The sequence below is a fragment of the Geotrypetes seraphini genome, chromosome 14 (assembly GCF_902459505.1).
Source record: "Geotrypetes seraphini chromosome 14, aGeoSer1.1, whole genome shotgun sequence".
Taxonomy (NCBI): Eukaryota; Metazoa; Chordata; class Amphibia; order Gymnophiona; family Dermophiidae; genus Geotrypetes; species Geotrypetes seraphini.
In genome coordinates, this window is record NC_047097.1 from 31786919 (window position 1) to 31812851 (window position 25933).

Below are 25933 nucleotides of genomic sequence, written 5' to 3' on the forward strand. Positions count from 1 at the left end.
GTCTGTCTTGGCTATTCAGATTGTAAGCTCTTTCGAGTAGGGACTGTCTTCTTCTTTGCAACTCTGTGCAGCGCTGTATGCGTCTGGTAACGTTATAGAAATAATTAATAGTAGTAGTAGCAGCAGCAGCAGCAAGAAGCTCTTGATTAAAAATCAAGAATCATTGCTCTTTTTAACTGATCACTACTGCAACCTAAACCAATAGGTCAAACCTGGAAGCATGGAGGACCACCCTCGGGATCACCAGATCCGACTCGACTGAACCAAATATATCTTATCAAATGTTGGGTCTATCATCAGGAAAAAGAAGGGCATCCCTGTCCAGTGCCATACAATGCAATACAAACTCTTAGATCCTGTTATTCCTTGGGTTTTGGCCAGGTACTAGTGACCTGGATTGGCCACCGTGAGAACAGGCTACTGGGCTGACCCAGTAAGGCTATTCTTTTTTTTTTTTTTTTTTCATGTTTAAGTTTTTTTATTGATTTTTTTTTCATTTAACAACAAGTGTCATAAATTTTCATACAATTATCTTAATAATACACTTGATATTTCTATAATGTATTTTATACATAACATTTCTTATCTTATATTTCTTATGATTTTATATATCATATAACTGTAATTATTTTTCTTATAAAGTTATACAACATATATATTGTAATGATTTTATCAATTATTTTTTAAATTATTAACCTTTTTCCCCTCTCTTTATTACATTGTTTTCATGTATGAATATCATTTATTAATAATATTTTATTTATAATTTATAATAAAGAGTATAAATCCCCCTCCCATATCCCCTCCCTCCCTTTCTTCTTTAACTATTTTCTTATTATGGGAAAATGAAATTTAATTATTACAATATTTTGTTAATGATCCCCAAATCTTTTTGAATTTATCCATATATCCTTTTTGTGTTGCAAATGTATGTTCCATTTTATATATATGGCAAACTGAGTTCCACCAAAAATTATAGTTCAATCTGTCACAATTTTTCCAATTGTGTGTAATTTGTTGTACTGCTATTCCAGTCATTATAAATAAAAGTTTGTTGTTATTTGATGAAATTTGACTTTGAGATCTCATTGCAGTACCAAATAGAATTGTTTTTATTTATGTTCTTATTTACCTAACCGAGTTGGGATCACTTTTATTGTCTAAAAATCCATGCTTTAAAAAAAGTAAGCCATTCAGTAGTTGTTCATTTTCATAATAGTTTCAACTGTGAAATATTTTTAGCCCTTATCTCATAAAGGTAGAAGTTCAGAAAACCTTAACACCATTTTGCACAATTTTCCCTTACAAACAGTAATTATTCTCAGAAATCAATACAGTCACAAAAATAGGCGGAGGAAGATATCTTCTTTTTCAAGGGTCCACGACAACAAGAGGGCATCCGTTGAAAATCAGGGGCGGGAAACTACGAGGTGACACCAGGAAATTCTTTTTCACTGAAAGAGTGGTTGATCGCTGGAATAGTCTTCCACTACAGGTGATTGAGGCCAGCAGCGTGCCTGATTTTAAGGCCAAATGGGATCGGCACATGGGATCTATTCACAGGGCAAAGGTAGGGGAGGGACATTAGGGTGGGCAGACTAGATGGGCCGTGGGCCCTTATCTGCCGTCTATTTCTATGTTTCTAATAAGATGATTTTACCTGGGACATTTTCTGTTTGCACATTAAGATATAACTTTTTATTCAAACAAAGGGCTTCTTTTACTACAGTAGAGATTTCTACCACAGGCCGACGAGATAGATGCTTTGACATTCATAGAAATTCTTTGAGCGTCGGAGCATTTATCTTGCCTAGTTGTGGTAAAAACCTCTACTGCCATTTAATAAAACTCAGCAAAAGTGATTTCCTGTCCATAATGCCACTTTATTAAGCTGCAGTACTATTATGCATGGTCACAGGTGCCAGCTCTGTTGGTACCCAAGCACCCCCAATATTGAGCAAATTTCACTGTGTCTAGGGAAGAGTAATTTGTATTAAATTTTGCACCTCTATTTTGAAAAGTTGTCTCATATGTGTACAATTCACAAAGCAAAGATAGACATAAATTTCTTTGACTGGGTGACCAGAGAATTGGATAGAGGGAGAGTGCTAGATTATACCAAACTCTGCAATAGAATAGACACCCCTAAAGATGTGAATATGAGAAAGGACCTAGCGAAGCTTGAAGAATGGTCTGAAATTTTGGCAGCTAAGATTTAATGCTAAGAAATGCAAAGTCATGCATTTGCGCTGCAAAAACCCTAGGTAACAGTACATTTTAGTGGGTGAAGAACTTCTGTGCATGAAAGAGGACAAGGACAGAATGTGATGATCTTAAGGTGGCCAAACAGGTTGAAAAGGTGATGGTGAAAGCTAGAAGGATGCTAGGTTGCATAGGGAAAGGTTTTGCCAGTAGGAAAAAGGAGGTATTGATGCCTCTGTATGAGACTCTGGTGAGACCTCATTTAGAATATTGTGTACAATTCTGGAGGCCGCACCTTCAAAAAAATATATAAAAAGGATGGAGTCGGTCCAGAGGAAGGCTATTAAAATGGTGTATGGTCTTCATCATAAGGCGTATGGGGACAGACTTAAAGATCTCAATATTGTCACAAGCCCGACTCCCATTCCAGTCTTGTGCCAGTCAGGAACTCTAGAAACCACCCTGTGAAACTAGTTAGGGCTAACCATTATGTCCCTACAGTCCAGGAACAGGATTATAAAGCTCAGGCAGAACTTAGAACATAGCCCTGAGAAAACAGGTTTGGTCCCTTTACGAACTCCATGCTTGAAATTGCTGACCAAAAAGGTTGGAAAGCAGCCTGAGCTGCAGAAAGCCCTTCCCCTGCATAGGGCTGGGCATGGCACTACAGCTCTCCAACATTTAGAGAGCTGGCTGTCCTAGAAGAAGGGGCAGCCCAGGGAAGCTCCCATGTTGAAGGAGCCTCCACCTTTGCAGGAACCAGCAGATGTTGAAATGCTAAGCCCAGAGGCAGAGGAAGAAACCCAGAGGAACCAGAAGATATGGACTGGAATGCTCTGCCAGAGCTTGCTCTTCCAGAGGAAATGGAAGTAAGCTGAATGAACTGTGTGTTTGCTTTGAAAAGTTTTTCCTTGATTTTTGGGTTTTGGGCTGTCTTACTGCTGGGAGAATTATTCAGCTGCAGAAATGATTTAGTAGCTGAGAATGTGAATGGACTGTTTGCTGAGGAAGGAAAGTTGCTAACAATTTATTTTGTGGTTTGAAAGTTGTTGTTTTTTAATTCTTTATTCATTTTTAAACTTTTATCAAGTGTACAAAATTCATAATCCAAGATGGCCACTGCAAGCAGAAGCTTAGCTGCAGTTAGGCATCACTAGTTAATGTCCTTCCTGGAGTTATAAAAACCCTGAAGGTTGGAGGCAGGATTTGCCCAACATCTATGCGGTGGGTTTTGAGGGTTTATTATTTTTGCTCTTTGCTTTGAGAAGGGGCTGATTTGGCCAATCCACCAACATTTTGATCCTTAATTCCTGGAAAGGAGAGAAGATTTGTAACATTGCAAAGTTATAGTTTTTGTGTTTGAACTAAAGACTGCTTGTGACTGAACTTGTGCTTTATTCTATTGAGGCCATTGTTTAATAGGACTTACCTGGGATATAAGCTGAACGCTAGGAGTTAACCAGAACAGGCTGGTGAGTACTGCATTATCGTTTTGTTTCGCTCATGATTGCTGATATTTTTTTTTTTGGGGGGGGGGGTTCCACATTTTGTTTGGCCAAGTTTGGATGATTAATAAATTTGTTTTCATTACTTTGACTACTTACCTGTGTGGTGCCATTCTGACTTTTATCCACAAGGTAAGTTCTCCACCACAGGTACTTCCTCCCTCTTGGGGAAGCATACCAGGGCTAGCTAGTAGCGGTGTGCCGGTCCCTGCCTTGCTCTAAGGGACAGCCACACTACAGTATGTATACTTTAGAGCAGGGGTGTCAAAGTCCCACCTCAAGGGCCGCAATCCAGTCGGGATTTCAGGATTTCCCCAATAAATATGCATGAGATCTATGTGCATGCACTGCTTTCAATGCATATTCATTGGGGAAATCCTGAAAACCCGACTGGATTGCGGTCCTCGATGACCAACTTTGACACCTGTGCTTTAGAGGAAAAGCAGGAGAGGGGAGATATGATAGAGACATTTAAATACCTACGTGGCGTAAATGTGCATAAGTTGAAAGGAAGATCTGGAATGAGAAGGAATAGGATGAAGTTAAGAGGTGCAGGCTCAGGAATAATTAAGGAAATACCAGTCTCCTGGTAGAGGTGGTGGAGACAAAGACTGTGTCTGAATTCAAGAAAGTGTGAGACAGACATGTGGGAACTTTGAGGGAGAGGAGATAGCGAATGCTGCGGATGGACAACTCCAGTCCTCGAGGGCCGGAATCCAATCGGGTTTTCAGGATTTCCCCAATGAATATGCATTGAAAGCAGTACATGCAAATAGATCTCATGCATATTCATTGGCGAAATCCTGAAAACCCAAATGGATTCTGGCCCTCTAGGACCGGAGTTGCCCATGTCTGGACTAGATGGTCATTTGGCCTTTTTCTGCCATTGTGTGTTTATGTTAACATCGAGGATCAGCACCACGATGAAAAAGTTATTTTTACTTTTATTTTCATGGCACCATGGGATGTTAATCTTACCATTCAACCAAATATGAACTTATCATTTTAAACTGTTATTTCCAAATGAAACCACTTTAAGAAAGCACCCAAAACTGAGCCTCTTCCTCTTCCTCTGTTGACATGCTGGCTGCAATAGAAGACCAGTTTTCTAGCAAGAATGATCAATTTTAAATGAACTTCTGTGTTTGATTCACATTATCTGAATGGAAAACAAGCAGCTAGTCATTTAGATAGACTGATGTTGATACTTCTGTTGAACTTTCCTAAGTTATACAGTCCAAATATGACTACACAAACAGTAGGAGAATTGGTCTAGTGATTCATGTAGCATCCATTTCTCCCACTGCTCCTTATTGTGACCCCGAGCATCATTTTACCCTCCAATGTCCATAAATTAAGTCACAGCATGTAATTATCAATATGTAACCTCTCAACTGCCATATTCCTTATCACAATAATAATGACAAATATATTTCAATTTAGGTTTTGTAGAACAAATTTTATGAGCTGTCAAGTTGCTACAGGGAAAAATCAAATTCTGTACAGAAAATTTCCATCACTGTCAAAAAACTCCCTGCCCTTCTGAACAACTTTCATTCTATTCTCCTGTCCCATTTTTTCGATTCTCGCCAATTCTTCTTCAGGTGGAAGTTTGCCATCCCATTCCTCTTCCATGGGTACTATCTGTTCTTGGCTAATGAATAATTTTTGGTCTGTCTTAGAAACTTTGTTTGTTAAACTCAACGATGCTGCATGAACAAGGTTTGCCTTTGCTCGCGGGTCAATTCTCAACTGGTTTTCCCATTTTTGTTTCTTAAGTTTAAAATTATTTTCCGCCGCTGCCAAGGGTAAAGTATTGGGAAGGACTTGTAGCGTTGCTGGTGACATACTGCCCTGGGTTGTGGTATGGCCGTCACTTATTTGTTTCTGCTGTTGATATGGTTTCCCCGATGGCAGGCATATTCGTGTCTGGTAACCAGCTTGGATTTTGGGCTGCACTGGATCTCGGAAGGCATTCTGTGGAAGCTGCTTATGTTCAAGTTTGGCTGTCGCTTTTGCATCTTGCTTCATTCTTCGCACTGGTGATGCAGAAAATTTGCTCCTTAAAACCCGTTTGATAACATCAGAGCTGACATTAAATCCTTCTGCTAAACGATGGACCGTCCATTCTTCTGGAAACTCCTGGTTTAATTGCCTGGTCCAAACAAGAACAAACATAATATGAAATGTGAAAAGAATTAACCAAAAAGTTTAATCAAAGCTGAACTTTCAAAAGGAAAGACCTCCAGGTAAATTATTGTTCAAAGTAATAGAGCCTTCCTTTCTCTTAATCACACAAATTGTATTGAAACCTTGTAAAACAACAGGCTAATGTGTAGAGAACATTATGCTGCAAGATCCCAAACAATCATTAAGCTGGGAACATAAGAATTGCCATACTGGGACAGATTGAAGGTTCATCAAGACCAAGTACCTGGCAAGATCTGAAAAGAGTAAACTACTACTACAATTTATCATTTCTATAGCGCTGAAAGGTGTACACAGCACTGTACATTTAACATTGTACAGTGTCCCTGCTCATAAGAGCTTACAATCTAATTTGGACACGGGACATTTCAAGGTTGGAGAGTTTCTGGCAGAAGGAATAATACTATGGGTATAGGTTTCTGACAGTGACTGAGAGTTAAGAGTTAAAGGCAGTAAAACAGATTTTATGCTGCTTATACTAGGAATAAACAGCGGATTCTCCAAAGTCCATCTTAATTTTTTTTTTAAGTTTATTAGGATTTTATATACCACCTATCAAGGTTTTCTAGGCGGTTTTACAATCAGGTACTCAAGCATTTTCCCTATCTGTCCCGGTGGGCTCACAATCTATCTAACGCACCTGGGGCTATGGAGGATTAAGTGACTTATGGACTTTTGGGAAATTATCCAAACCTTTTTTTAAACTCTGCTAAGCTAACAGCTTTTATCACATTCTCTGGCAATGAATTCCAGAGTTTAATTACATGTTGAGTGAAGAAATAATTGTCTCTAGTTTGTTGTTTTAAGTTTACTACTTACTGTGTTTTCCCGAAAATAAGACAGTGTCTTATATTAATTTGGGGTCCAAAAAACGCACTAGGGCTTATTTTCAGGGATGTCTTATTTTTTTCATGTATAATGATCATCTTTCCCTTCCTCTCCTTCACCCCAATTTTTCCTTTCTCTCCCCCACATGTGCAGCATCTTTCCTCCCCTCTCACCCATCCCCTTGGCAGTTCTTATGTTCTTATAGAGCAGGGATCTCAAAGTCCCTCCTTGAGGGCCGCAATCCAGTCGGGTTTTCAGGATTTCCCCAATGAATATGCATGAGATCTATGTGCATGCACAGCTTTCAGTGCATATTCATTGGGGAAATCCTGAAAACCCGACTGGATTGCGGCCCTCAAGGAGGGACTTTGAGATCCCTGTTATAGAGGGATATAAGGGTGACTAAAATTACGCCAGGTGTACAAACCAAAGGTTTGATCCGGAGATGGCAGTTCTTATGTTCTTGTGCCTTATCTCTGCAGCATCTTTCTATCCCTCCCAGCCCCTTGTGTAGCAGAACCCTTGCACAGCATCTTTCTATCTATCCATCCCTCCCTCCCTCCCTCCCATCCCCCCATGCAGAACCCTTGAGCAGCATCTTTTTATTCCTTCATCCCTCCTATCCCTTCCGTGCAGCCGACCCTCCCACTGTGAGACCGACATACCTGATGTCATCAGCGACACGGCACAGGGAAGACTCTGGAAGGAGAAGGCCGCAAAACAGCCTGTTTAGAGTGCTGCTGACGCTGCTGTATGGAGGGGGGTATGTCGGTCTCGCGGTGGGAGGGTCGGCAGGGTTCGGATGGGAGAGATAGAAATATGCTTCGCATGGGGATGGGTGGAAAGCGCTGCTACCGGCGAATCCAGGGATGGAGTCACTGCTGTTTGGAGGGAGGTATGTTGGTCTCGCGGTGGGAGGGTCGGCAGGGTTCGGATGGGAGAGATAGAAAGATGCGTATGGGGATGGGTGGGAGGGTCAGCGGGGTTCAACTGCGCACGGGGAAGGGGGGAGCACTGCTGCCAGTGAATCCAGGGATGGAGTCGCTGCTGTTTGGAGGGAGGTATGTCAGTCTTGCGGTGGCAGGGTCGGCAGGATTTGAATGGGAGGAAGAGATGGAAAGATGCTGCGCAGAGGGATGGGTGGGAGGGGGGAGCGCTGCTGCAGGCGAATCCAGGGATGGAGTTGGGGAGTGTCGGGGACATTCGGGAGGTACTTTGAGGGGGTCAATCTAACTAGGGATTATTTTGGGGGTAGGGTTTATATTAAGACCTACCTTGAAAATCATGCTAGGGCTCATTTTTGGAATAGATCTTATTTTCGGAGAAACACGGTAGTAGCTTCATTGCGTGTCCCCCTTAAACCTAGTAATTTTTAAAAGTTTAAATAAACATTTTACATCTATATGTTCTATTCCTAAGGGATCTGACCAATCGGAATCTTAGGCCACTCCCAAAATGCACTGGGAGAGAGGCCTAAGATTCTGTTTGGCCCATTTGCCTAAGGCTCCTCATATGGAAACACTTTTAAAACAGAGAATAGTCAAGTTTCTGGAATCCTGTGAATTACAGGACCGGAGGCAACATGGATTCACTAGAAGTAGGTTTTATCAGACAAATCTGATCAATTTCTTTGACTGGTGTCCAGACAATTGGATAGAGGATGTGCACTAGATGTAATGTATTTACATTTTAGCAAAGCCTTTGACAGTGTTCCACACAGATGTCTAATAAATAAACTGTGCCCTTGGGATGGGTCCCAAAGTGACAAGCCGGGTCAGGAACTGGTTGCGTGAAAGGTGACAGAGGGTAGTGATCAATGGAGATCGCTCTGAGGAAAGGGATGTTACCAGTGGTGTGCCTCAAGGTTATGTTCTGTTTAACATTTTTATAAACGATATTGCTTAAGGGTTGTCGGATAAGATTTGCCTCTTTGCAGATGATAGGAAAATCTGCAATAGGGTAGATACGCCGGATGGTGTGAACAACATGAAGAAAGACCTGGCGAAGCTTGAACAATGGTCTGAAATTGCCAGCTAAAATTTAATGCTAAGAAATGCAAGGTTATGCATTTGGGCAGCAAAAATCTGAGGGAACGGTATAGATTAGGGAGTGAAGAGCTTATGTGCACGACAGAAGAGCGGGACTTGGGTGTGATTGTATGTTATGATCTTAACGTGGCCAAACAGGTTGAAAAGGTGACGGCAAAAGCTAGAAGGATGCTAGGTTGCATAGAGAGAGGTATGGCTAGTAGGGAAAAGGAGGTATTGATGCCCCTGTATAAGACTTTGGTGAGACCTCATTTAGAATATTATGTACAATTCTGGAGGCCGCACCTTCAATAAGATATAAAAAGGATGGATCCAGTCCAGAGGAAGGCTACTAAAATGGTAGAGACGTTTAAATACTTACGTAATGTAAATGCGCATGAGTCGAGTCTCTTTCGTTTGAAAGGAAACTTTGCAATGAGAGCGCATAGGATGAAGTTAAGAGGTGACAGGCTCCAGAGTAATCTAATGAAATACTTTTTTACAGAAAAGGTGGTAGATGCATGGAATAGTTTCCCAGAAGAGATGGTGGAGACAGAGATTGTGTCTGAATTCAAAAGGGCCTGGGATAGGCACTGGGATCTCTCGGTTACTGTGGATGGGCCATTTGGCCTTTATCTGCCATCATGTTTCTATTCATCTGGCTGGCCTGTAGGGATGGAGATCTGATAAGTTCTGATCCAGAGCATCAAAACACTGCTGGGGTCCGCACACAGGCGGTTCTGAACGCAGGCCAGGTCGGCACACTGACCTAGGCCCTGTGTGCGGATCGAGGCCTGTGTGTGGATCTAGGCCTGGGTTTGGTTCTGAGGCCCTGTTTCTCATTTCCTCTCCCTCTCCCTCCTGCCACATATACATTCTAAGCAAGGACAAGGGTTGCACCTTGAGCAGAAGGCTGAGGCATTCCCCCCCTCCCTGACTCTTTCTATATATTAACCTGACATACATTTACCCTTTTTCTCTTATCTTGTTTAAGCATCCCTTATATGGGCAACAATCAGACTTTGCCTGAGCAAGACTAATCAAGAGAGCTTAAGAAGCATGCATTATAACCTTTGGACTGTCACATGCCATAGTAAGATTTGACCAAAATCAGCTGATGGAAATTATCTCGCAGCTTTGCTAGACTTCATTCAATTGGAATTAAGACTTTATGTTCACTGGTCCTCAGCGGGCCACCACATACTCGAAAAATCTCATTGTACATGGCTTTACGCTCCCACTCGTCATTGGAACCAGCTTAAATTTTCAGTTTGCTAACAATTAATTTAAGTATAAATACTAAAAGTACTTAGCTTCTAGTAACTTTAGCTGAATTCAAAAGAGTGGCAAGGGATTTAGAAACTAGGTTTCGAGAAAGAGGATACCCTAGAAGTTCTACTAGGCAAACATATCTTAGAGCACGATATGCTCAGAGAGATCTTTTATTAAAGGAAAAAACCAGGGGTTGTGAGGAGGATCGTTTTACCATACTCTAAAGCATCAGGGGTTTTAATCTCCCAAATTAAACAATTCTGGCCCATACTTAACCTGCATGAGGGGTTTGCTGAGTTCCCCCTGTTCTCCTATCGCAGAGGCAAGACCATTGGTCAGGCCCTCAGAAAAACTGGCAGGGAGATATTAGACCTAGGTTCGATCAAGGGGCATGAAAAATGCCAGCAATGCCAGTGGTGTAATTCCACCTTGGAGGGCCCCCAATGGGTGGACCCACAATCGGGGTATGTGGTGAGGGCTAGGGCGGATACTAACTGTAGGACCCCTCGGGTAGTCTACATAATTGTATGCCCCTGTGATTTAGTGTACGTGGGATGTACTAAGAGGGCGATCAGTATCCGCCTTAATGAACATAAGTTCCGGATTAATACAGCAGCCGTCCAAGCCCCTTTAGTCCAACATTGCATGGATAGAGGTCACGGGGTCCAGCAATTGAAATGGAGAATTATTGATAACATCGACGCGAGTGAGCAGGAAGGGGATTGGGAGAGGAGACTTAATATGCTTGAACAACGGTGGATCTATCGATTAAATACTGTAGTTCCTACTGGACTCAACAACGAGCTGGAGTGGGCCTCGTTGATATAAGATCTATGGGTCTGGGGTTTATCCTCCACTTCATTCATTATTCCAGTTTATTAAAGTTATTAGTTTTGATCTATAAATTTAAGGGGTTGACTCAGGCGTCTGACGTCATCATCTCGTACTTGTTCGGGTTGCTGACGCCGGGGGCGGGAGTCTATAAAACATGTGATAGTGAGCCGGCTTGCCATTCCGTTTAGACGCAATGGTGGCTGTACGTTATTAAGAGGTGAGAAGGCAGACATGGTAAAATGTTTTATCTGTATTAGGCTTAGCCGAATATTTGTTGTTAGTAAGCACGTTATATTATGGAAGCTTAGGTTTCCGGTTTCATTCTTTACAGGGAGAGGGAACCTTGACAAAGCCCATCGACTCTTACGGGCGAAACATGTTGGTGTAAAGAATAACTCCCCCCTGCACAGCGTCTTACTAGAAGCTAAGTACTTTTAGTATTTATACTTAAATTAATTGTTAGCAAACTGAAAATTTAAGCTGGTTCCAATGACGAGTGGGAGCGTAAAGCCATGTACAATGAGATTTTTCGAGTATGTGGTGGCCCGCTGAGGACCAGTGAACATAAAGTCTTAATTCCAATTGAATGAAGTCTAGCAAAGCTGCGAGATAATTTCCCTCAGCTGATTTTGGTAGTATATAGTATTTTCATTCTAATGTACCTCATTAAACTAGTGCTGGTGTTTACATTTCATAGTAAGATTTGAGACATATCAGAAAGGTACACATTGGGAATCACTTTATTATAACTGTTATTATGTATTCATATGTCACATGAGATAGTAGCTTTGAGACACACATGATATAGATAAACAATGGTTTAATCCTCACTGTAAATGCACTATGAAATTATAACCTTGTAGAGCATTAACTAAGTAATTTATGGAGATATGATTCTCAATAAAAAGAGGGAGAGACCATTCATTTGGAGCACCTCTTCTCGACTCTAAGCCTGAGTGTTTGTGTTTCCTTTGTGGCATTCCTACAAAGGATTTCCAGGCCTTAGAATAGGATGCCACTGCCGACTGGTTCTTGGCCCTAAGGAAAGTGACAACGACCACATCTAGTCTTAAGCAGCCCTTGCTTGTCAGGACCATCTGCTCAAAAGCCATGCCGTAAGCTAAAGTGTTCTGGATTCTCGATCAGGAGCAGTCCCTGAATGAGAAGATCCAGTTGGACTGGCAGTCTAAGGCTCTCATCCCTCTGGAGGCAGACTAGGTCTACATTACACAATCCATATAGCCAATTGGATGCCACTAGGACTACCAACCCCAAATGACTAGAAATCCTGCAAATGACTCGACCAAGTATGGACCACAGGGAAAACATGTACAAGAGCTCTTTCTCATTGCTGGGCTTGAATTTGGTTTTAAAAGTGAAACGCCTGGGGGGCGTGGCTTGGACACGCATGAGGAAGGTCGGCTAACAGAAGAGCTCCCTGAAAAAAGTCCTTGAAAGAAAAAAAAAAGTTACTAAAAGTGGAGATTTAAGAATTATTTAATGATAAATAAAGAAAAAAACGCGATGGCTTCAGGAAAACAAAATAAAAATGATTTTGCGGTCTCGGGAAGCAGCAAGAGAGCAAAGCCTGAACAAGAAATAGGATCAAAAACAGGAGATCCAGAAGTAATGAAAGAATTGAAAGAAATCAAAGAAATGCTTTTACTTCTTACTAAAAAAGTTAACAATTTAACTGAAGATGTATCCACGTTAAATAAAAAAATGGATTTAATGGAGTTAAAGTGCAATGACATGGAAGAAAGATTAATAACAGCTGAAAAAGAAATTTCTAACAACATAAATGAAAAAAAGAAAATTGATTTACTTACTACAGAGTTGGAGGATCAATCGAATCGTGAAAGAAGGAGTAATATTCGTCTGATTGGTCTCCCGGAAGGAGCAGAGAAAGGAAATCCGGTGGCATTTATAGAAAATTTACTACCTAAACTACTTCCTCTAAAAACCAAGTACCCCATAGAGATTGAAAGAGCACATAGAGTGCCTACAAAAAGATCAGGAAGGTATCAAGGACCGAGGCCACTGATCTTTAAACTGTTGCGCCACCAGCAGGTTATAGAAATTTTTCAACTTGCAAAACAAAATAAAGGATTACAATTTCAAGATGCCCGCATTCATTTTGTTCCAGACTTTGCAAAAAGTACGGCGATCAAAAGAAAAAAGCTCCTGGACTTGAGACCACAACTAAGAGAAATGGGAGCAAAGTTTGGTATAGTATACCCGGCTAATATGAAAGTAACTATTGCAGATAAAACTTTAACTTTTGACAATGCAGAAGAACTACAAAAATTTATACAAAGCCAAGAATTACCAATGTCACCTTAATTTCTCTTTATTATATGTTATATTATTTTAACTGGAAAAACTTTTATTTTATTTTATGATATACACTTATTAAAATAATATTGTTTACCCATAGCAACGATTTAGAATGTTTTTAACCTTATTCAAAATTACACTTCAACGTTCTTTATGCTAATGATATGGCCTGGCTAAGTATTCCATAATGGAATGAAACAGTTAAGGCATCAGCTGAATTCTATTGATCTCAATTATAATTTTTAATATTAGGAAAAACTGTATGCGAATTGATTGTAGGATGGAGCTTCCTTCCTTTAAAATAGCAGTAAGACTATTTGAACTATATGCATGTGACTAATTTAACCCCTCAAGCAAATTGAAAAGATAATCAGTATTTCAACATCTTTACTATTCTTTAATACTACAAATACTACAAATCCCAGACATCAATGCGAAAGAATCTGCGAATAAGAAGACTTCACGAAACCGGAAAGAGGAATTATAAATAGGAGATGTTATTTCTCGAATGGATATTAAAGAATTACTTCGCTGTATAACAAACTATTAAAATAAAATATGAATGGAACAGAAACAAAGACCAACTTATATCTTAAAATTGAACGACGAAGAAAAATAGAAATCACCTGGAATACAACAAAATGTGATAAGAATATTGAACTGGATATAAAAATACAAAGAGGCGGTGAAAGAAGAAGGAATGATTTTCTACGAAGAAGGAAGTACTGAACATTAAATATTAGTAAATAAAGAGCACGATATAAGAATAAAAGAGACTTCTGCGTTTGAAGGGGGGGAGCTCTGGAATATTTTTTTTTTTTTTTGTCGCATACTTAACCTATACCTTATATATCTTTTAATCTTTTCATGTTTTTAAAGATTAATATTATAGAAAACAGTATATGATTGGGTTTGATATAATGAAAGATTATTTCATTTTAATATATATAAGTATAATATGATTATACAATGTGATATTTTTAAATTTATAAAATTAAATATATTTACATAAGATTTAAATTAAGGTCAAAAATAGTAATGGAACATATAATTTGATATACAGGAACCATAGAAGGGAACTTAAAATATAATCTATATTATATGATTTATTAGATTTAGATTAAAATAAGAGTGTATTGAATAATAGAATAATAAATTAATTTAAAGTCTATATTAACATAAAATCTCAACCGGATTTATAGAAATATGAAATGTCAAGGAAAATATTAATTATCTTTAAAACTACTATAATATATATGACTTATTTGTGAATCTTAACAGATTTGGACTTTCAGGGAGTGTTTTTTGATACCGATTTAATATGTGTGTTGCCAAGTGTGCACTGCTATTAATTAGGGGGGAGGGAGGGTGGGATGGGAGGAGAGGGGAAATGGGAATGGGAAATTATATTGTTACAATGTATGGATATCTGATTGTAAAACTTATATTACATTTAAATCAAAATAGTTCTAAAATTTTAAATGGATATTAAAATATATACAATTAATGTCAATGGTTTAAATCATCCTATCAAAAGAAACAAATTATTAGGATTTCTCCATAAGCAAAACGCCGATATATACTTTATACAAGAGACTCATCTCTCAGATAATGAATCTAGGAAGTTAACAGGGGGTTGGATATCAAAATGTTTCTATTCACCTGCTTTAGGAAAAAAGGCTGGGGTAGCGATCCTGATAAATAAGAAATGCACTGCAAACTTTAAATTAATAAATTTTGATCCTTCAGGAAGATGGGTACATATTAAAATGGATTTGGGAAGTACAACCCTTGATTTATTTAATCTTTATGCTCCTAATTCAAATCAAAAGGAGTTTTTCAATCAAATTCAACAGATATTACTACCACTGGCTACTTCTAACTTAGTAGTGGCTGGAGATTTCAATGCTGTAATGGATCCAATTATAGACAAAAAACCAAGTAAAATCATAAAATCTTTAGGACTAGATAATTTAATACAATCTTGTAATTTAATAGATATATGGCGTATCCTTCATTTTAATGATCGGGAATATTCTTTTTGTTCTCAAGTCCATAAATCTTTTTCAAGAATTGATTATATATTTGTAAATAATAACATAGCGCAGCATGTATCAAAAGCAGTAATTGATCCCATTATAATTTCAGACCATGCTGGTGTGTGGATTAACCTTCAGAATTACAATAATGATAAATTTAATACAATATGGAGATTTAATAATGATTTATTAGCAGACTCGAAATTCTTAGAAGATCTTAAAGCAAAAATGCAAGAATTCTTTCAATTTAATACTTCTGATGACATTAATATAGAAATTTTATGGGATGCTTTTAAAGCAACAATGAGAGGAAATATAATTTCATATTCAGCTTTTATTAAAAAACAACTTAAAAAACAATATGAAGATATGGAAAAACAAATAAAAATTTTAGAAAATAAATTAATTACAAAATGGGAAAACAATACATTACAAGAGTTGTTAAAAGTAAAAGTTAAATATAATGAGATTTCTTCTCAAATTGTGAGGAAAGATATTTTCAATAAACAAGTACAATATTATGGCAATTCAAATAAAGCAGGAAAATTATTAGCAAATTTTCTTAAAGCAAAGAAAAGAAAATCTAAGATTATTGCAATTAAAGATATACAAGGTAACACACATACCAACACAAAAGATATTATAACACAATTTCTTGATTTTTACAAGGAATTATACACTTCTAATTCTTATAAAAATAAAGAACAAGACGGATTAACTTTCTTAAATTCTTTTATTGGACCGAATATTCCGGATCATATAAAAGGAAGTTTAGAAGAACCTATATCTTTAAAAGAAATAGAAACAGCATTGAAGTCTCTTAGAGTTGGATCCGCTCCAGGTGGAGATGGTTATACTGTTGAATTTTATAAATCATTCCAAAATATCATATTACCATATCTGTTAAATTTGTTTCAATATCAAATAAAGAATGAAAATATATCTGGTACTATGGCAGAATCGATAATTATAGTCTTACCAAAACCAAACAAAGATCCTACTCTGGTTTCAAATTACAGGCCTATTTCATTATTAAATGTGGATAATAAATTAATGGCTAAAGTATTAGCATTAAGATTGGCAAAAGCTCTTCCTTTCATTATTGATGTACATCAAACAGGATTTATTGCTAAAAGACATTCATCAGACAATACTAGACTTGCATTCCACTCATTAAATTTAGCAAAAAATATAAATGATCCAGCTTTTTTAATTTCTTTAGATGCAGAAAAAGCTTTTGATAGAGTGGAATGGAATTTTATATATCAAGCTTTACATTGGTTTGGTATAGGATCCGGTTTTATTAAAATGATTCAGACATTGTATAGCTCTCCTGGAGCAAGATTATATATTAACAATAATTTATCAACTAAATTCAACTTGCATAGGGGAGTTAGACAAGGATGCCCTTTGTCTCCATTACTTTTTGATGTTGTCCTAGAACCTTTATTAATTGCAATAAAAAAAACTAGGGAAATAAAGGGAATCTCATTTACCAGTTTTGAATTTAAATTATCTGCATATGCAGATGATATATTATTATATTTAAGAGAACCGGAAATTACTATTCCATGTATGCTTAATTTAATAGAAAAATACGGTACATTTTCTGGATATAAAATTAATTGGAATAAATCTGAAATCCTCCCAATTAATGTTCATTGTACCAAAGGATTATTTGATCCATATTCATTTATTTGGAAAGAGGATGGAATAAAATACTTAGGAATTATGATCAAAAATACAATTGAAGACACAGTCAAAGAGAATGAAAAACTTTTATTGAAAAAAATAACAGAAATGTGTGAGCAATGGAATCCATTACATCTTTCTTGGTGGGGAAGAATTCAAACAATTAAAATGATGATATTGCCTGTGGTTTGTTACCAAATGAGTATGATTCCAATATTTTTTCAGGGGTCATTTTATAAAAAACTTAACAATATTCTTACAAAATTTGTTTGGTGTGGGAAAAGACCAAGAATCGCTTTAGTATCATTACAAAGACCAATTATGGAAGGGGGGGTAAATTTTCCAAATTTTTATAGGTATCATCAAGCCTATATTTTAAGACAGGGTATGTATTGGATCCTCCCAGATCTCTTAGAAAATGTACCAGATTGGCTGTATTTAGAATGGCGGCTCCTGTTCCCTTTAAATCCAGAACACTTAATTTCTATATCAATGCCTATAAGATACAAAGAACACAGAATCTTATTAGATACTTGGAAAACATTAAGATACATAAATAATCTGACACCAGAACCAATTGCTAAATCCCTAAATCAATCAATATGGGTAAACTCCAGGATCAGAATTGGCGGATTTAAAATCGTCTGGAAACAATGGATAACTGCAGGAATAAGAACATTAAATGACGTCATATCAGAAGGTTCCTTGCTTAGTTTTTCACAATTGCAAAATAAATTTAGACTAAATAAAACACAATTTTTTAAATGGATGCAATTGAAGCAAGCCATTCAGGTAGGGTTCCCTGAATGGAAAATTCTCAATACTCAATATAGTTTGCAAGTTTTATGTTTCCAGACGGATTTCTTGGGTCACCAAGCCGCAAAATGGTATAAATTAATAAATGGATTTCTAAATAAAAAAAAGAAAACTGGACTTAGGGATATTTGGAGCATTGAGATTGGACAGACAATTTCTGCATCTCAATGGCCAAAATTCTGGTCCTGGAGATTAAGATTAACAAAGTCAGCATCTATGAGTCAAACATGGTTATTTTTATTACATAGAGTGTTATGGACCCCGACGCGCTTGCAAAAGATAGATAATACTAGATCTAATAGATGTTGGCATTGTAAAATAGAAGTAGGGACATTGGATCATTTAATTTTTTTTTGTCCCTGTATAAAAGCTTTTTGGAATTTAATTTGGCCCCAAATAAATATATCACTAGAAAATCACGTAGGACTCTCATATGATACCATATTATTCGGTACTGCAATGAGAACACAGAGTCCAATATCAGCAAATAATAATAAATTACTTTTAATATTGACAGGAGTTGCCATGCAGCAAATCACACAAAATTGGAAAGATTTTACCAAACTAAATTATACATTCTGGTGGAACTCGGTATGTCACATTTACAAAATGGAGAAAATTTTGGCTTTACAACAAGGAAATATTAAAAATTTTAAGAAAATATGGGATCCATTGACTAATTATTCTAGAGATCAGATATCTTAACACATTGATAATAGTAATATAGGGTTAGGGTGGGAAATATAGATATTAATATGAAAGAAAAATGGAAAAACAACTAATAGGGGAAAGGGATGAATATCTATGATATGAATTTGTACATACATATATATTTTATTATACATTTTATAATATATGATTCATGTATTGAAAGAATGAAAATTCTATAAATAAAAAGTTAAAAAAAAAAAAAGTGAAACGCCTGTGTTTACTTCCAAGGCCATCAAATCCACCTGTGGATGTCCCCACCACCGAACTGTAGAATAGAATGCTTGTGGGGGGAGGCAATTACCATTCCCCTGGGTTTAGAGACTGCCGAATGAGAAATTTGGCCTGCACAATTTCCACTCCTGCTATGTGTGTGACTTAGGCAGCCTGCAAGTGAGCTTCTAGGCGTAAAGGGGCACTTCTGGTGCCTCCTTGCCTGTTGACATAGGCCATCACTGTCACATTGTGACTGCCTTGCCTTCTAGAGACTTTTCCAGTGCCTGAAGCACTAGCCAAAAGGCTCTGAGTTCTAGGCGATTTATGGACCACTTCTGCTGAGCAAATGTCCAATGACCCTGAACTGGGTGACCGTCACAATGACCCTCCAACCGTAAAGGATGGCATTGGTCATTAGTATCTTCCAGGAGGTAATGTGGAGAAGCATGCTCCTTGAGAGGGCAGCTGTATGTAGCCATCACCACAGGTGTTCTTTATTGCCGGTAACCATGGAAGCAGCTGCAGAAGTGAGTCTGTCTGAGGAGACCATTAAGAGAGAAGGTCTTGGAGGGGTCTCATGTGCGTTCTCATCCAAGGGACCACCTCTATGGCTGCTGCCATTGACCCCAGGACCTGCAGATAATGCTACATCATGGGATTCTGACTCTGTAACAGGTTTGAAATCTGCTTCTAGAGCTTCAGTCTGCATGGCTCTGGAAGAAATACTTGGCCCAAGGCCGTGTCGATCAAAACTCCCAGGTACTCCAGGTGCCGGGTCGGCTCCAGCTGACTCTTCTTGATATTGATGATCCATCTAAGTTCTGGAGGAGTTGCACTACTCTCAAAACTTCCTGTTCGCCTTCCTCCTTGGACAGGGCTCTAATAAGTCACTCGTCCAAATATGAGTGCACTTGGATCCCAGCCTTGTGGAGGTTTGCTGCTACCACCACTGTGACCTTGTTAAAGGAGATGCTTTCGCTAGACCAAAGGGGAGTGCCGAGAACTGGAAATGCTGCTCCAGCATATGAAACCGTAAGTACCTCCTGTGGGCCAGAAAAATGGGAATGTGGAGATAGACCTCTATCAAATTGAGATAAAAAAATTCACCCAGTGCCTCTGCTACTATGACAGATCGAATGGTCCCCATGCAGCAGTGCCGCACTTTCAGGGCCACACTGACCGACTTGAGGTCCAGAATTGGCCTTCAGTCATCTGAACCTTTCTTTGGCACGATGAAGTATATGGAGTATCAGCCCAAATCTGATTCTTCATCCAGGATCAGCCTTATGACACGAAGATCCACTGCCTTTGTACCATTGCCTGGATTTTGAGGGCTCTCTCTGGCCAGGCAGAGAATCTACAAAGAGGTTTGCAAGGTGGGCATAGAACTCAATTTTGTAACCTTCTCAAACAACTTCTAGGACTCAACGTAATAAGCACCGACCAACCAAAAGGCTGATAGCCTTCCCCCGATCTGGGGGGGGGGGGGTTGAGAGCCATAGGCTTGCTGTCTCCTGCTGAACCTCAGCTGTACCCCTGAAAGTACCTCTTTGTCTCTTAATCACAGCCATTGTACACTGACTGAATTGCCCTGCAATTCATCTGGAAATGGATGCCTTCAACGCTGGCCTGCCTAGCCTGGCCATACTAGTTAGGCCAAAAAAATAAAAATAATTGGAGAGCTGAAATTCATTAGTTATTTCGAGCTAATGGAGAACTCCCTGCACATCCCGTAACTTCAAACACTTTGTCCTGTTTCTCAGAGTAAATCAGAAAACACTTTCCAGCTCGCATACAAAAGGAAAAACTGAAGCGAGGCAGTATAGCCCACTGAGGAAGGTGGCGGAGTTGAAAAAAAAGTGGATTATTCCTTCTGCATAGCATGCGGTTGGGGGAAGTTAACCCATTTATCAGGACTTCTATGCCCTGTGCAACAGAAATTGCTAATGTTGAATACATTACTTTATTTAAGCATGATGAAACTATTTTCTTTTCTTCAAGTTTAAGGAGGTTTGCATTTTGATGCTGCTGCTGCTTTGTATAGCTACTATCGTGTATACCCTGCTACTTTGCATTCCCTGCTTTGTTTTGTTATTTTGTTGTAAATTAAAAAAACATAGTAACATAGTAGATGATGGCAGATAAAGTCCCGAATTGTCCATCCAGTCTGCCCAACCTGATTTAATTTAAATTTTTTTTAATTTTTTCTTCTTAGCTATTTCTGGGCAAGAATCCAAAGCTCTATCCGGTACTGTGCTTGGGTTCCAACTACTGAAATCGCCATCAAAGCCTACTCCAGCCCATCTACACCCTCCCAGCCATTGAAGCCCTCTCCAGACCATCCAACCCCCAAACAGCCATATACTGACACAGACCATGCAAGTCTGCCCAGTACTGGCCTTAGTTCAATATTTAATCTTATTTTCTGATTCTAGATCCTCTGTGTTCATCCCAGGCTTCTATAGTAACAGTAGATGACGGCAGATAAAGACCCGAATGGTCCATCCAGTAAAGTGGTTTCAAGTTTATTAGTTTTTAATATCCCGATCATAAAACGAATAGTAAACATTTTTTTTTTTTTATTTTAACAAATATGGTATTTGGGGGTTCTGTCCCAAATGTGACTGCTTCCATGAGGTCAAAAAGACTGCAGAAAGTCATCTTCAATAATTTAAAAATAAACTCATGGACACATAATTATTTCTGCAATTTGCATTAACTGTTTAAATATTAAGACCTCTGCCAGAGATGCTGGAAAGTACTCATATATATGCAATGCCTCTTGTACTGGGAATGGAAAACCTGTTTTGCTCCTTCTTCCTGCACTTTTCACCTGATCTGATCCATAGCAGCCCAGGTAAGACTTCTCTCTGGGGGACCACGAGGCTCCATCTCCCTCCTCAATCGCTGGTACAAAATGGCCTTTTTCTGTCGTTTCATCACACTAAGAGAAAAAGACAGATAATTTGAGGTGTGCACATCCTCCTACACAACATTGAGTCCTGTCAGACCTGATATTCCCCATGGCACAATGAAGGGATAAAATATGGAAAATTTTTTCAAAGTATCAAAGCATGTTTACATGGGCAAAGCCCTTGGGATTAAGGTGCACCATGATTTTGGGAGGAAAAACAGAAAACGCAGAATGGATTTAGGAATGCCTGTTACAGGGATTTCAGTTTTACTTTCTGCCAATACAGTTACTATTCTATCTGCATAAAAGCTAACTCTTTATAGATATCAAAATAGCTGCTTTACATGTGAACACATTGTTCTAACATTCCAGTTTTAACCCATTTCCTATTGCCAAATATTGATTACAATTGTATGCAAAAGGTTAAGTAACTGTAAGCTTCAATGAACCCTACGTGAATGGAAATGAGCAAGCTTCAATTTATTTTGATATACCGCAAATACAACCACAGTTAGTCTAAGCCTCTAAATAACACAAAGATGTCAAGTTCATCCTTCATTGTGCCCAAACTGTCTAAATGGTCAGTGGTCTTTGTCATAATGTGTATGTGGACAGACTTAAAGATCTCAATATGTGTACTCTGGAGGAAAGGCGGGAAATGATATGATAGAGATATTTCTATGATATGTTTTGATTGACATTGTTCATTGTACTTGTTACAGAGCAGAACAGGAGTGTCTTGTTGGGGAAGTTTCCAGTACCCCTCCTTCTTATGTCTCCTGTTGTAGTGATTGGGGACTGCTTTGGTACAAACTGAAGAGACATAGTACAGCCCACTGAAGAAGGAGGCAGAGTTGAAGAAAAAGTGTATGATTCCTTCTGCTTGTGGTTGAGAAAAATTAACTCATTTGGTCAGGACTTGTATGCCTTGTTAATAGAAGATTATTGAGGTAAGAACTTCCCATGGCATTATCAATACAAACCAATACTTGGAATAATTGCTGCTTTTCTTCACCACAGCGTTGTGGATTAGTTGAGACGTGATTTCAACATGAACAGCTGTGGGCTCAATTGCAACGGTCTGTGAGCAAAGATACCAGCTAGTGAAGATAAGTTAAGCATTTTTCCTGTAATTTTTGCCGTTTTTCTGTTGTTTTCTTGGGCACAGTGGTGTGGATTAACCCATTTTTAAAAACAGCATTTTGTACTTGATGGATGTTTTGCCTATGACACAGAATTTGACTGGCTTATAACCCGCTGGATTGCCATCTGATATTGAAAGCATTTTTTAATGCAGTTGAGACTTTTTCTCCACTATTGGTAAATGCGTTTCAGTGGGTATCTCACCACTAGGCTAATAACATCAATATATTTTTTGAGATTGGATTTTTTGGTATTATATTATTTTTCTTGAGAGATATTTAAATACCTACGTAGCATAAATGCACAAGGTGAATCTCATTTGAAAGGAAGCTCCGGAACGAGAGGGCATAGGATGAAGTTAAGAGGTAATAGGCTCAGGAGTAATTTAAGGAAATACTTTTTTTTAACAGAAAACGGTGGTAGATGTGTGGAACAGTCTCCTGGAAGAGGTGGTGGAAGCGTGGGACAGGAAGGTAGAGTGGATGGGGCATTTGGCCTTTATCTGCCATCATGTTTCTATGTTAAAACATTTTGCTCCAGTAAGAGTCAGACTTTACAAAACTGCCCTCCATGTTAAACAGAGCCGAGGACCAGGAACGTCAAGGTTCAAATTTCAGTTTTCCCACTTCCATGCCTTATGATGTTAGGCAAGCCACTCCACTCTCTATTACCTCAGGTACAGAGTTTAGATCATAAACCCTATTGTATCTGTATGCCACTTGCTTTTCCAATCTAAAATCCAAATCTCTAAGATCAGTCTGCTAATTGGGGGTGGGGGTTATTACGCTGTGGTAAAACTGTATCGTTTTAGTACAGTTTTATTTAACTAACCTGTGGTAGCTCAATACCATATGTTCCCTGAGTGGGCATAAAGATTCAGTGCTAATAAAGGAGTAAAAAAAACTGCACTCGATTTTAGCACATCTTTTTACATTAGGAGTAATTAAAAGTGCAGTACTTTGCACATGTTTTGTGTGGCTAATACATAATCTTTAAGCACAATAGTTTTATGCTGATTCTCCTGTGCTAATCTTCCTTCCTGCATCAGGTTTAAGGTTAGCACATACCGGTAATCCTGTGTGCTAATGGGTAACAGAGCTTACTTAGGGCTAGATTCACTAAGCAAACCGATTGTGTGCTGATCGGTTTGCGCTCACTTTCCGACAAAGGCTTGATTCACTAACCTTCCTCACTCCACCGATCTGCGCATGCAAATGAGGAAAAAGGCATGTAAATTTCTTAAGGCATCGATTCATGAAACCATTTCGTCCAAACCGTTCCAAAATGTTACGACTGCTGAGGACCAGTCGTTTACATCCTCGCCAACTATTTCTGCCTAGCAACTGCCACGTGCATGTTAAGAACCCCATTGAAAATATATATTTACCCCTCAAAAAATCCAAAATATATCTAAACTTTAAATATATGGAAACTTTCATGTACATACGCGTTATAAATATTTTTTTTTATTTTTTTGGAATGTGCATAACAAGCCTGTTGAGCTTAAATATAAACTTCTCGTACTAAGGGAGAGATTGAAGAGTGCGGATAGCGGTTCCGCTAGGACATCACCCAACTCCCTGAGCACCCTAGGGTGTAGGTTGTCAGGCCCCATTGCCTTGTTGACCTTGATTTTTGGTTATCGGATAGAAAACAGAGGGTAGGGTTAAATGGTCATTTTTCTCAAAGGAGGAGAGTAAACAGTGGAGGGCCACAGGGGTCTGTACTTGGACTGGTGCTATTTAACTTATTTATAAATGATCTGGAAATTGGAACGACAAGTGAGGTGATTAAATTTGCATACTACACTTGGCTGTTCAAAGTTGTTAAAACGCATGCGGACTGTGAAAAATTGTAAGCGGACCTTAGGAAATTGGAAGACTGGGCGACCAAATGGCAGATGAAATTTAATGTAGACACATTGGGAAGAATAACCTGAATCACAGCAGATGCTGTGGTCCACCTTGGGGATTAGCAACCAAGAAAAGGATCTGGGTGTCATTGTAGACCATACGATGAAACCTTCTGCGCAATGTGTGGTGGCAGCCAATAAAGCAAACAGGATGCTAGGAATTATTTAAGAAGGGATGGTTAACAAGACTAAGAATGTTATAATGCCCCTGTATCGCTCCATGTTGCAACCTCATCTGGAGTATAGTGTTCAATTCTGGTCTCCTTATCTCAAGAAAGATATAGTAGCGCTAGAAAAGGTTCAAAGAAGAGCGACCAAGATGGTAAAAGGGATGACACTCCTCTCATATGAGGAAAGACTAGAAAGGTTGGGGGCTGTAGCTTGGAAAAGAGAAGGGTGAGGAGAGATAGGATTGAAGTCTACAAAATCCTGAGTGGAGTAAAATGGGTACAAGTAGATTGATTTTTCACTCCGTCAAAAATTACAAAGACTAGGTGAAGTTACAGGGAAATACTTTTAAAATCAATAGGAGGAAAAATGTTTTCACTCGGAGAATAGTTAAGCTCTGGAACGCGTTGCCAGAGGATGTGGTAAGAGCGGATAGCGTAGCTGGTTTTAAGAAAGGTTTGGACAAGTTCCTGGAGGAAATTGACTTAGTCTGTTACTGAGAAAAACATGGGGGAAGCCACTGCTTGCCCTGGATCGGTAGCATGGAATATTGCTACTCCTTGGGTTTTGGCCAGGTACTAGTGAGAATGGGCTACTGGGCATGATGGACCATTGGTCTGACCCAGTAAGGCTATTCTTAGGTTCTCATGTAGTTCTATAGTTTGCCCACAAGTTGATTGGATTAGGGAGAATTTGCCTTGAAGTTTCACCTCTGGTCTGATGCTGTTTCTCATTTATTATTTCTTTACCTTGCTAGTGCTAGTGATTCTGGATCCTGATCTAGGTCCTGTTCTATTTCGGGATCCATCTCGGAATCATCAAGGTAACGGGAGCCTCCAGGCGGGAGCGCGGAAACGGATCTGATGGCGGGAAGAATCCCCTTCTTCCAGGGCGAGAGAAAGGAAGCTCCGAGCCGCAAGAAAAGATCGGAGCCGCCCATTCTGTTCTGCCTCAAAAGCCCGAAACGAAACCTAGCGTGCGAGGCTTTCTCGATTTGATTGGTTGAGTCTCCGCTTTGATCCGGAAGCTGTCGTGAGACGTGTGTTCGAAAGGGGCGGGGATGTACCATGTTAAGCAAAAGATGACAGTGGATCATTCGAAAGAGCAAAATG

The 25933-nt window shown here is 38.9% G+C and overlaps 1 protein-coding gene across 1 annotated transcript; it reads right to left on the minus strand.

Annotated features, from left to right (window-relative positions):
• Window positions 1-5145: 5145 nt before the first annotated feature.
• NGRN (neugrin, neurite outgrowth associated) lies at window positions 5146-25927 on the minus strand. Its single transcript, XM_033919661.1, has 3 exons — window positions 25571-25927; window positions 21518-21628; window positions 5146-5862 (listed from the first exon to the last, which is right to left on the minus strand). Exons 1-3 carry the CDS (start codon window positions 25915-25917, stop codon window positions 5199-5201), a joined length of 1122 nt encoding a protein of 373 aa, XP_033775552.1. The 5' UTR covers window positions 25918-25927; the 3' UTR covers window positions 5146-5198.
• Window positions 25928-25933: the final 6 nt, after the last annotated feature.

Coding starts and splice junctions, on each gene's coding strand:
- NGRN (XM_033919661.1), bottom strand. CDS start 25,917: ATGATCCACTGTCATCTTTTGCTTAACATGGTACATCCCCGCCCCTTT. Junction 21,629..25,570: donor GAATCACTAGCACTAGCAAG/GTAAAGAAATAA, acceptor TTTTTCTCTTAG/TGTGATGAAACGACAGAAAA. Junction 5,863..21,517: donor GCTGCTATGGATCAGATCAG/GTGAAAAGTGCA, acceptor TGTTTGGACCAG/GCAATTAAACCAGGAGTTTC.